Source organism: Heptranchias perlo, chromosome 19 (genome assembly GCF_035084215.1).
Source record: "Heptranchias perlo isolate sHepPer1 chromosome 19, sHepPer1.hap1, whole genome shotgun sequence".
Classification (NCBI taxonomy): Eukaryota; Metazoa; Chordata; class Chondrichthyes; order Hexanchiformes; family Hexanchidae; genus Heptranchias; species Heptranchias perlo.
This window is the reverse complement of record NC_090343.1, coordinates 811,293-823,532: the sequence shown is the minus strand read 5'-3', so window position 1 is coordinate 823,532 and position 12,240 is coordinate 811,293. Positions and strand designations below refer to the sequence as shown.

The following is a 12,240-nucleotide window of genomic DNA, read 5'->3' as shown; positions in this document are numbered from 1 at the left end:
ATGGGACCACTGGTTCTATAATTCATGGGTCAAGAACGTTTGTACATTTTGTACACCTACCCTGCCATTTACTCCTAACTGCTCAAGGACCAATACAACAATCCCCAAACACAACTGGGTTACAATGTCCTCTTCTTCTGCTAGAAGTTCTTAATATTTTCTTACTTTTCCTTTCCATCTTTTTTTTCCTCTTAATCCACGCTCTTTCTTTCCCGCTCTTTATTTCTCTTTCTGTATCTAATTTGACTCTAATTCATCCTATTTCCTTCTCTGTCATTTGCTGTTTCTTTCTCTATCCTTCTCTTTCATTGGTTAAGGAGTTAGACCATTGGGCATAACCTTCGTGAGGTCCCAGATTGACATCGCAGCGCATTATCAATTTGCATTTCCAGCAATTAGCGGCACAAATATAGTGCAGTCTGAAGGGTGAGGTAAAATGTCCAACTAATGTCGCTCGCCGCGAGATGCACCATTCCAGCAATTTCTGGTCCAATATGAGCCATCACCTTCAAAAAAGGGAAGGAATAAGGAAAGAAAATCGAGAGAGAATTAATGTGACCACTCCTGCAATTAAGGACCCAGGGATATGACCAAAACAAATTAAGCACATACCAGATAGAAAGTGCCTTCATTTATATTTGTAGAAGCCACAATAATGGATTCTCATTAGAAACACAATTAATAGCACAAAATAAACAGTTTATTTGAATATTCATGGCGCTACACAAAGATGATGTGTGTCTTTGGTCATTTGTCCCAGGTTTGCAGGCGCTGTGGTGCGCTGCAGGCCTGAAGGTAGGCTGTGGGGATAGAACCTGCATTCTCTCTCCTCTCCTTCTCCCCTTACCCCGCAGTGCACTGCACCACAATCTTCAGTACTTACCTTTAAGATACTTTGGCACTGCAAGAGGCCATCATTATTGGGTTGGCTGTTCTCATATAATTTCTGCACCAAATATGGGATTCCGTTCCATTTTGCAGTTTTGTCTCTGTCTCTGAGCAAAGAATCTGGAATCTGCAAACAGAAATAGTATTAGAAGTCAAACATGTGCAACTCTGGACAGACCTTTTAAAAAAAGAATCGATAACATGAAAAACTAATCAGCACTTTTATTTTCTTGGCTTGCTGTTTCCTCAGAATCCATTTAATATCTTTCCCTGTAAAGTGGGACACGGACCTATGATCTACAACCTCTGTTCTTGCTTAGTCCTTCTGCAGTATGGTCTTACTCCTTATTGCACCCACTGGGGGATCAGTAGGATGGAGTCTCACGTTAGCCAAATTTACTTTCTAAAAGGGAGCACTGCTTTCATCACGGAAGGGAGGGGGAGGTGGGTGGGGGGGGGGGGAAGAGAGGACGGCATATCTGTGGTTCAATGTTGACAGTCATTGCATCAAGTTTTTCTTTCAAATATCCTATTTCTCTGCCCAGGGCTATCTTGCAGGTGGGCAAACTAAATAGACTACAGCTGAGCAGGCTAAAAGCACTATAGCCACACAGTCTGATGCACCTACAGCCACCCTCGTCGGCATCCCAGACACAGTTGGCCCACTTTCGTACATTACAAGCCAACCACTTTATGTGGCTCAATGTGACAGATTGTTTTTTTCTTTTAAAAAAAAGGACTCTAGCAATAGGAAAGGATCGGGAAACTGGAAAAGGGGGAGTGGGAGCCTTATTGATTAAAGATACTATCATAATATTAGTAAGAGAGGATATAGGTAAGGGAAAGCAATCAGCGGAGAGTCTATGGGTTAGAATTGAGGAATAAGGACTTAAAACTGTAATGAGAGTTGTCTACAGGCCTCCTGATAGCAGCAATGAAGTGGCAGAATGTATTAATTCAGAGATTAGAGAGGCTTGTAGCAAAAGCAGAGTTGTTATAATGGGAGACTTTAATTTTTATGTAGATTGGGAAGAGCTGAGTAGCTTAAGTCAGAAAGATAGTGAATTTCTTGAGTGCATTCAAGATGGTTCTAGAACACATTGCTCCAGAAAACTAACGAGAGGGCAGGCCATACTAGATTGAGTAATGAGCCAGACTTAGTTAATAATCTAACAGTAGGGGAACATTTATCTAACCGTGATCATAATATGATCGAATTCAATAGTAGGTTTGAAAAGGAAAAACGTAACACAGTTACTAAGATCCTAGATTTTGGTACAGCTAACTTTAACGGGATGAAACAGAGGCCGACGACAGCAAACTGGTCAAAACTGTTATCGGGTAAAACTAAAGATTAACAATGGAAGGTGTTCAAAAAAAAATTTAGCTTAATACAGGACCAATATATAGCCCTAAGGGGCAAGACCTCTACTTACTAAACAAAAAAACAGCCATGGTCGACAAGAGGTGAAAGAAAACCAAAGGAAAGAATATACAAAAGTGCAAAATAGTGTAGATCATATGAGAGATATAAAGAACAGCAAAGGAAGACAAAAGGGCGTATGAAAAGGAACTTGAGAGGGATATCAAGATTAACACAAAATTTTTACAATTATATTAGAAAAAGGGCAGTCAAGGGTAATGTGGGCCCTTTAAAAACAGATGCGGGGAATATTGCAAATGAAAATAAGGAAATGGCAGGCTTGTCGAATAATTACTTTGTCAGTCTTCACAGTAGAGGAAGAGGATAAAAAACCTGACATTCCAAGGAAACTAATAATGAATCAAGGACTGGAACTCACTAAAGTTAACATAAGCAAGAAAACAGTATTAGAAAAAATAAAGGCACTAAAAACTGACAAATCCCCAGGATGAATTTCAAGCTCGACATGATGCTGAGCTCTTCTTCCGTTGCCTTTGCGCCCACTTCTTTGGCCAGTGGTCCTCCCCCTGCACAGTGGACCCTTTCTCCAGACTTCCGAATTCTCATTCCACCTGGACCCCTCCCTCTGGCCTCTTACCTTCTCATTGCGAATTGCCAGCGTGATATCGGCCATCTTAATTTCTCTACTCCCACCCTGCTTCCTGTAAGGAATCTATTCCCGTCTCCGTTTCTCTGTCTCCATAGCATCTGTTCTGACGCATGCCACCTTCCACACCAGTGCTTCCGATATGTCTTCCTTTTTCCTCAAACGAGGATTCCCCTCCACTGTAGTCGACAGGGCCCTCGACCGTGTCTGTCCTATTCCCAGCACTTCTGCCCTCACCCCTTCTCCTCCCAGAATCACGATAAGGTCCCCCTGTCCTCACCTTCCACCCCACCAGCCTCCACATTCAATGCATCATCCTCCGCCATTTCCGCCACCTCCAGCACTATCCCACCAAACACATCTTCCCCTCCCCTCCCATAGGGACCGTACCCTCCGCGACACCCTGGTCCACTCTTCCATCACCCCCAACACCCGCTCTCCACCTAATAGCACCTTCCCATGCAAGCACAGGAGATGCAACACCTGCCCTTTCACCTCTTCCCTTCCTACCGTCCAGGGCCCAAAATATTCCTTCCAGATGAAACAGCAGATTACTAGTACTTTTTTCGATTTAGTATACCATATTTGCTGCTCACAATGCGGTCTCCTCTACACTGGGGAGACCAAATGCAGATTGGGTGATCGCTTTGCTGAACACCTCCGTTCAGTCTGCAAGCGTGACCCTGACCTGCCGGTCGCTTGCCATTTTAATTCTCCGTCCTACTCCCACTCTGACCTCGGCCTTTTACACTCTTCCAACGAAGCTCAACAGAAGCTCGAGGAACAGCACCTCATCTTTCGTTTAGGCACTTTACAACCTTCCAGAGTCAACATGGATTTCAATAAGTTCAGACCATAATCACTGCTCCCATCTTCTATTCTTTTTGTGGGACTGCAGCTGCTGGTTTTGGTTCTGCTGTTGCCAATTACAGCTCCTCCAGACCCATCTTTTGTTTCTTTGCTTATCCGATTACCACCCTCCTTGCCTTGCACCATCATCCTTTTTGTCATTTAATCATTCTACCCTATCACAGATTTTTCCTTCTGTTCTTTCCTCCCCTCCCCTGGTTCTGTACTTGCTTAAAAGCTTTAACTCTTTAACATCTTCCATTTCTGACGAAAGGTCTTCGACCTGAAACGTAAACTCTGTTTCTTTCTCCACAGATGCTGCCTGACTTGCTGAGCTTCTCCAGCATTTTCTGTTTTTATTACAAATCCCCAGGACCTGATGGTTTCCACCCCAGGGTTTTAAAGGAAATGGTGAGGAAATTGCAGATGCTTTAGCCATAATCTTCCAAAGCGCTCTCGATTCAGGAATTGTCCCATTAGATCGGAAAATTGCAAATGTAACTATTATTTAAGAAAGGTGAGAGAGAGAAACCAGGAAATTATGGACCTGTTTGTCTAACATCTGTTGTGGGAAGTTATTGGAATCTATAATTAAGGACAGAATGACTGAGCACTTAGAGAAATTTGAGCTGATTAGAGAGAGCAAGCATGGATTTGTAAAGGATAGGTCATGTCTAACGAACCGAATTAAATTGTTTGAGGAAGTAACTAAAGTAGTAGACAGGGAATGCCCGTGAATGTAGTTTATATGGACTTCCAGAAGGCATTCGATAAAGTTCTACGTAAGTGTGAGGTCATCCATTTTGAACCAAAAAAGGATAGATCCGAATATTTTTTAAAATGGTGAAAAGCTAGGAACAGTGGTGGTCCAAAGAGATTTAGGGGCCCATGAACACAATCATTAAAATGAAGTAGTTAGGTACAAAAAAATAATCAAAAAAGCTTACGGAATATTAGCCTTTATAACGAGAGAGCTAGAATGTAATGGGGAAGACGTTTTACTGCAACTATATAAAGCCCTGGTTAGGACTCATCTAGAGTACTGTGTACAGTTCTGGGGCTCCGTACCTTAGAAAGGATATATGGCCTTGGGAGGAGCGCAATGCAGATTCAAAAGATTGTTACCAGGACTCCAAGGGTTAAATTATGAGGAGCTTTTACATGGATAGGCTTGTATTCCCTGGAATACAGAAGGTTAAGTGGTGATTTGATTGAGGATTTTAGTCTTTTGAAAGGAATTGATAGGGTAGATAGAGAGAAACTTTTTCTGCTGGTGGGGGAGTCTAAGACAAGGGGACATAACCTTAAAATCAGAGCCAGGCCATTCAGGAGAGAAGTCAGGGAACACTACTTCAAACAAAGGGTGAAGTAGAATCATAGAATGGTTACAGCATGGAAGGAGGCCATTCGGCCCATCGAATCTGTGCCAGCTCTCTGCAAGAACAATCCAGTTAGTCCCGCTCCCTCGCCCTATCTCCATAGCCTTGCAAATTTTTTCCCTTCAAGTACTTATCCAATTCCCTTTTGAGAGCCACGACTGAATCTGCCTCCACCACCCCCTCTGGCAGCGCATTCCAGATCACAACCATTCGCTGTGTAAAAAAGTTTATTCTCATATCCCCTTTGGTTCTTTTGCCAATCACCTTAAATCTGGCTTAGTCCTGCTCTTATTTTCTATGTTTCTATGTCCTCTGGTTCTTGACCCTTCCGCCAATGGGAACAGTTTCTCTCGATCCTCTCTGTCCAGACTCTTCACGATTTTGAATACCTCTATCAAATCTCCTTTCAACCTTCTCTGCCCTAAGGAGAACAACCCCAGCTTCTCCAGTCTATGCATGTAACGGAAGTTCCTCATCCCTGAAATCATTCTAGTAAATCTCTTCTGCACCCTTTCTAAGGCCTTCAGATCCTTCCTAAAGTGTGGTGCCCAGAACTGGACACAATACTTCAGTTGTGGCCGAACCAGTGTTTTACAAAAGTTCATCATAACCTCCTTGCTTTTGTACTCTATGCCTCTATTTATAAAGCCTAGTAGATCTCCTTTTTGGTCCCTAAATTGGTCCCAACTTTATACTCGTTTACTGTTTACATGCCTATAGAAGACTTTTGGATTCCCTTTTATGTTAGCTGCCAGTCTATTCTCATACTCTCTCTTTGCCCCTCTTATTTCCTTTTTCACTTCTCCTCTGTACCCCTATACTCAGCCTGATTCTCACTTGTATTATCAACGTGACATCTGTCATATGCCCACTTTTTCTGCTTCAGCTTACTCTCTCTCTCTTTTGTCATCCAGGGACATCTGGTTTTAGTTGCCCTACCTTTCTCCTTTGTGGGAATGTACCCAGATTGTACCTGAACCATCTCCTCTTTAAAGGCCGCCATTGTTCAATTACAGTTTTGCCTGCCAATCTTTGATTCCAATTTACCCGGGCCAGATCCGTTCTCATCCCACTGAAATTGGTCCTCTTCCAATTGAGTATTTTTACTTTAGAGTGGTCCTCTTCCTTTTCCATAGCTAATCTTAACCGTGTGATACTCTGATCGCTGATCCCTAAATGTTCCCCCACTGACACTTGTTCCACTTGGCCCACCTCATTTCCCAGGACCAGATCCAGCAATGCCTCCTTCTTCATTGGGCCAGAAACATACTGGTCAAGAATGTTCTCCTAAACACACTTCAAAAATTTCTCCCTCTCTGCCCTTTACATTATTATATCCCAGTCAATATTAGGATAGTTGATGTCCCCCATTATTGCTACTCTATGGTTCTTGCACCTCTCTGTAATTTCCCTGCAAATTTGCTCCTCTATATCCTTCCCACTAGTTCGTGGCCTATTGACTACCCTCAGTAGTGTAATGGCACCTCTATTATTTCTTAACTCTAACCAAATAGATTCTGTCCTTGACCCCTCCAGGACATCCTCTCCCTCCAGCACTGCAATATCCTCCTTAATCAATACTACCACCCCCTCCCCTCCTCAAACAGCAATGAGATAAATGACAAAATAATCTGTTTTTGGTGATATTGGTTGAGGGATAAAATTTGACCAGGACATCAGAACACTCCCCACCTCTTCTTCAAAAAGTGCCGTGGGATCTTTTACGTCCACCTGAGAGGACAGTATGATTCGCCAGTCTGACTATGTCCTCCTAAAGTCTGTTACTATCCTCCTCACTGTTTACTATATTTCCAAGTTTTGTGTCATTTGCAAACTTTGAAATTATGTCCTGTATATCCAAGTCCAGGTCATTAATATGTCAAAAAGAGCAGTGGTCCCAACACTGACCCCTAGAGAACACCAATGTATATTTTCCTCCAGTCCGAATGAAGTTTATCACTACTCTCTGCTTTCAGCCTATGTGAAATGGGTAGACACATGGCAGATGAAATTTAATGCAGTGTAGCATGAAGGAGTGGCATGGAATTGATGGCGACAGGGGCCAAAGTCAGGGCTGCATGATGACTGCTAGTGACCTGACTGTGTCCTGTCCTTTAGTTCCCCATCATACGCACTTAGCCCCAACTCTGTTGAATCTCCCCCTCCCACCTAAATATTTTATGCTAAAGCTCTTCTGTGGGAAATACCAGGAATGATCTACAATAATGAAAAGGTAGACAAGCCAGGAAAGCTCTTCACATACACTCAGTAACAAGCACAGTCCAAAGCTACAGCCTCAATTAAGAATAGATGCCACCTTACACCTCAGTAAGATAAACAAGATGTTTGCAGACTTCAGCGTCCCAGGCCACCTTACAAACAACCTCCCTCTGTCCCAACAGGAGAGTCAGTGGACTCCTCAGTCTCAATCAAGGAGATCCAAGTGGCAATATATCGACTCCTGGGAAAATCCTTGGTCGAATGGCTCAGCAGCTGAATTTTACAGGGACCTGCTCCGCAATCCAACACATCAGTTTTTACAAATTATGGTGAAAGTGAGAACATAGGTGTACAAGAAGAGAATATAGAACAATAGTAAGAGATAACTGTAGAAAACAAATTGGTTCTGAAAAAATGAGCAGTGCTCAGGGTGGATCAGTTACCAGGCCCTGATGGCTGCACCCTGGGCTGATGGCTGCACCCTGGGCTGATGGCTGCACCCTGGGCTGATGGCTGCACCCTGGGCTGATGGCTGCACCCTGGGCTGATGGCTGCACCCTGGGCTGATGGCTGCACCCTGGGCTGATGGCTGCACCCTGGGCTGCTGAAAGAAATCAGAGAGCAGGTTCTCCATTTTTCAGTCCTCCTGCAAATGGGCAGTGGGTATAACATTATCTTGTGCTCTCATTTTAATTCCAGCTGTAGCTCAGCGTTTGCTGCTGAGTGTACGTTAAGAGCATTCCTGATTTGTATCCCTTTTCTTTAATGTGACAAACTGGATTTTGCCAATTGAGCTTCTGACCCCATATCCTCTCCATCACAAAGACCACCTACTTGCACCTCCAACGTTGTGTGCCTCTGCCCATCTGCTGATCAAACCCTCATTCATGCCTTCCTCATCTCCAACGTGACTATTCCGATGCTTTCCTGTCCGGCCTCCCATGCCCCAAGCTCCCTAAATTTCAATTTGCTCAAATATCTGCTGCTTGTATCCTACCCCGTACTGCTTGCCCATCGGTCTTGGCCTTGCTCACCTACATTAGCTCCCCATCCCCCAGTGCCTCAACTTTAAATTCTCATTCATGTATTTAAATCTCTCCAGTGCCTCACCCCACCCTATCTCTGTATCCTCCAGCCCTACAACCTGTCCCTCCCGAATTCTACGTTGTTCTGACTCGGGTCTTACGCACCTGCGCACCCCCCCAATCCCCCCACCATCTGTGCCACCACTGGCCGACATTTTCCTTTGGACACCTAGGCCCCACATTCTGGAATTGCTTACGTAAGCCCTTCTGTCTCTTGTTCTTCCTTTCTGACCCTTCTTTGCATGTAAATCAGCTGCCTCATTTACCCACCTTTGCTCCATATCCCTCGATACTCTTACCTAACAAAAATCTAGCGATCTCAGTCTCGAAAATTAAAATTGTCCCATGATCCACAGCGTTTTGGGTGGGGGGGGGGGGGAAAGAGTTCCAGATTTCCACTACCCCTTGTGTGAAAAAGAACTGCTTCAACTGGAAGTTGTTGTCTGATGTGGTGGAGCTTCTGATACTGTGAAATCAAGTTAGTACAAAACATACACAGAGAGGGTACAGAGGAGATTTACGAGGATGTTGCCAGGACTGAAGAATTTTAGCTATGAGGAAAAATTGGATAGGCTGGGGTTGTTTTCTTTGGAACAGAGGAGACTGAGGGGAGATTTAATTGAGGTGTATAAATTTATGAAGGGGCCTAGATAGAGTGGATAGGAAGGACCTATTTCCCTTAGCAGAGAGGTCAATAACCGGGGGGCATAGATTTAAAGTGATTAGTAGAAGGAATAGAGGGGAGCTGAGGAGAATTTTTTTCACCCAGAGGGTGGTGGGGGTCTGGAACTCACTGCCTGAAAGGCTGGTAGAGGCAGAAACCCTCATCACGCTTAAAGGGTACTTGGATGTGCACTTGAAGTGACCAAGAGCTGGAAAGTGGGATTAGGCTGGATAGATCTTTTTCGGCTGGCACAGACACGATGAGCCAAATGACCTCCTTCTGTGCCGTAAATTTCTATGATATGAAAAAGGAGGAAAAGGCCAGCTGCTCCATCAGGCCAGTCCCACTCAGACTCCTGTTCACGATGAGCAGTGATGGCACAGCAACAGTGACAACAGCAAAACAATTGAGAGGGTGTCATTCCGCACGAATGATTGTTTGAAAGTAGTTATTTATGATTTAATTTCTAACCGCCAGAACTTCTCTTTTGACGGGGCGACAAAACAGAGCATTTCTGACCTTTACAGGAGGCTCAACGCGCAATCCAGCCTAGGCCAGACAAAATGGCACCAGTGGCAAGGCTGCCTTCAGAGGAACACTTGAACCCCACTCCCTGAGGGAGTTCTCTGCTCTTGTGGCAGCATCGTTCTGTCTTAGTGCTGTGGCTGAAATCAGGGTTGTGGGGGAGTTCAAAACTAGAGGTCATAAATATAAAATAGTCGCTAATAAATCCAGTAGGGAATTCAGGAGAAACTTCTTTACCCAAAGAGTGGTGAGAATGTGGAACTTGCTACCACAAGGAGTAGTTGAGGCAAGTAGCATAAATGCATGAGGGCAAAAGGAATAGAAGGATATCCTGATAGGGTTAGATGACGTAGGGAGGGAGGAGGCTCGTGTGGAGCGTAAACGCCGACAGAGACCGGTTGGGCCGAATGGCCTGTTCCTGCGCTGTAGTTTCGATGTAATTCGATATAATATAAAGGGAGGGATTGGCTTTTCTGAAACAACTGTAATGCACTCAGGGCTAGCCTTGGGGTTCTGCACTAGTCGTTTGAGGCTGGTGCAAGTGTGTGCACGAGCTACTGAATCATCAAATATTGAAAATGAGTTTGTGGACGACTAACTCAAAGGATAATTCAAGGCAGAGAGGAACGTTGGAGAGAGCAATAAACGAGAATGGAATGTATTAGGGTGGAAATCAAGGATCAAGCGGAAGAGAATTCCTACGTGTGCTGTATCTCTGTAACCCCCTCCAGCCCTACAACCCTCCAGGATTTCAGTGCTCTGCCAATTCTGGCCTCTTGCACATCCCTGATTTTCATCGCCCCACCATTGGCGGCCATACCTTCAGCTGCCCAGGTCCTAAGCTCTGGAATTCCCTCCCTAAACCTCTCTGTCTCTTTCTCCTTCTTTAAGACACTCCTTAAAACCGACCTCTTTGACCAAGCTGTTGGTCACCTGCCCTAATATCTCCTTATATTGCTCGGTGTCAAATTTTGTTTGATAACGCTCCTGTGAAGCACCTTGGGGCGTTTTGGTACGTTAACGGCATTATATAAATGCAAATTGTTGTTGTAAACAAGAGGAACAGAACAGCAGTGGGAAATGCATAATGGACCAACCAGAGCAGAGAGTTTGAGTTCATAGAACCATAGAAAATTTACGGCACAGAAGGAGGCCATTTGGCCTATCGTGTCCGCGCCGGCTGAAAAACGAGCCATCCAGCCTAACCCCACTTTCCTGCATTTGGTCCGTAGCCCTGCAGGTCACAGCTCTTCAGGTGCACATCCAGGTATTTTATAAATGAGTTGAGGGTTCCAGACCCCCACCACACTCTGGGTGAAAAAGTTTTTCCTCATTTCTGCTCTAATCCTTCTACCAATCACTTTTAACCTATGCCCCATGGTTATTGACCCCTCCACTAAGGGAAATAGGTCCTTCTATCCACTCTATCTAGGCCCCTCATAATTTTGTACACCTCAATCAAATCACCCCTCAGCCTCCTCTGTTCCAAGGAAAACAACCCCAGCCTATCCAATCTGTCATCATAGCTAAAATTCTCCAGTCCTGACAACATCCTCGTAAATCTCCTCTGTACCCTCTATAGTGCAATTACATCCTTCCTGTAATGTGGTGACCAGAACTGTGCACAGTATTCAAGCTGTGGCCTAACTAGTGTCTTATACAGTTCTAGCATAACCTCCCTGCTTTAATATTCTGTGCCTCAGCTAATAAAGGAAAGCATTCCATATGCCTTCTTAACCACCTATCTACCTGTCCTGCTACCTTCAGGGATCTGTGGACATGCACTCCAAGGTCCCTCACTTCCTCTACACCTCTCAGTATCCTCCCATTTATTGTGTATTCCCTTGCCTTGTTTGCTCTCCCCAAATGCATCACCTCACACTTCTCCAGATTGAATTCCATTTGCCACTTTTCTGCCCATCTGACCAGTCCATTGATATCTTCCTGCAGTCTACAGCTTTCCTCCTCACCATCAACCACATGCCTATCTTTGTGTCATCTGCAAAGTTCTTAATCATGCCCCTACATCCAAAGTTTTAAGAAAGGAGGTTAAAAAATGGCCTAATGTGGGAACCACACCATCCAGCACTTGGCAGTGAAGTTACTTTAATCCACAGGAATACTTTTTAAAGTTTTACGCAACGAAGGAATCAGGTCTGCACCATTTCGATTTTTCGCACTTGATGTCCTATTAACACATGTTTCTAAATTGTATAATTCATCATCCTTCAGCGATTTTTAAAATTTCTCCATCACAAAGGACCCCAATCGCCCAAATATCTCTTTCACAAGGATCATCAGTGAGGTAACAACATTAACGGTCAAAAAATCTGGTGAGGTTTTAAATTCAATTTATTCCTTTTTTTCTGCATACCAAGAATACACATTTGCACTAAAAAGTAATTAATGACCTCAAGGTGTTTGACAGCAGTGATCAGCTCCCACATACATTAATGTCTTTCCTTTTATTACAGCACTGGGTGAGGAGTCTCAATGAAAATGTTAACCTGTCTTTCACTTTCAGATACTGACTGCCGATGTATTCTCATTTCCTTAACTTTCAGGATCATCCTGAATTTAGCACATGTACTTCTCGCCAT

The 12,240-nt window shown here is 44.0% G+C and overlaps 1 protein-coding gene across 1 annotated transcript in view; it reads right to left on the bottom strand.

Moving 5' to 3' along the window:
- The window catches only part of LOC137335052 (short transient receptor potential channel 4-associated protein-like), an 81,121-nt gene that overhangs the window by 66,119 nt on the left and 2,762 nt on the right, over positions 1-12,240 (bottom strand). Inside the window, exon 2 of the mRNA XM_068000125.1 lies at positions 884-1,015. Coding sequence (XP_067856226.1) covers positions 884-1,015 — 132 coding nt within the window. The remainder of the gene's footprint in view (positions 1-883; positions 1,016-12,240) is intronic.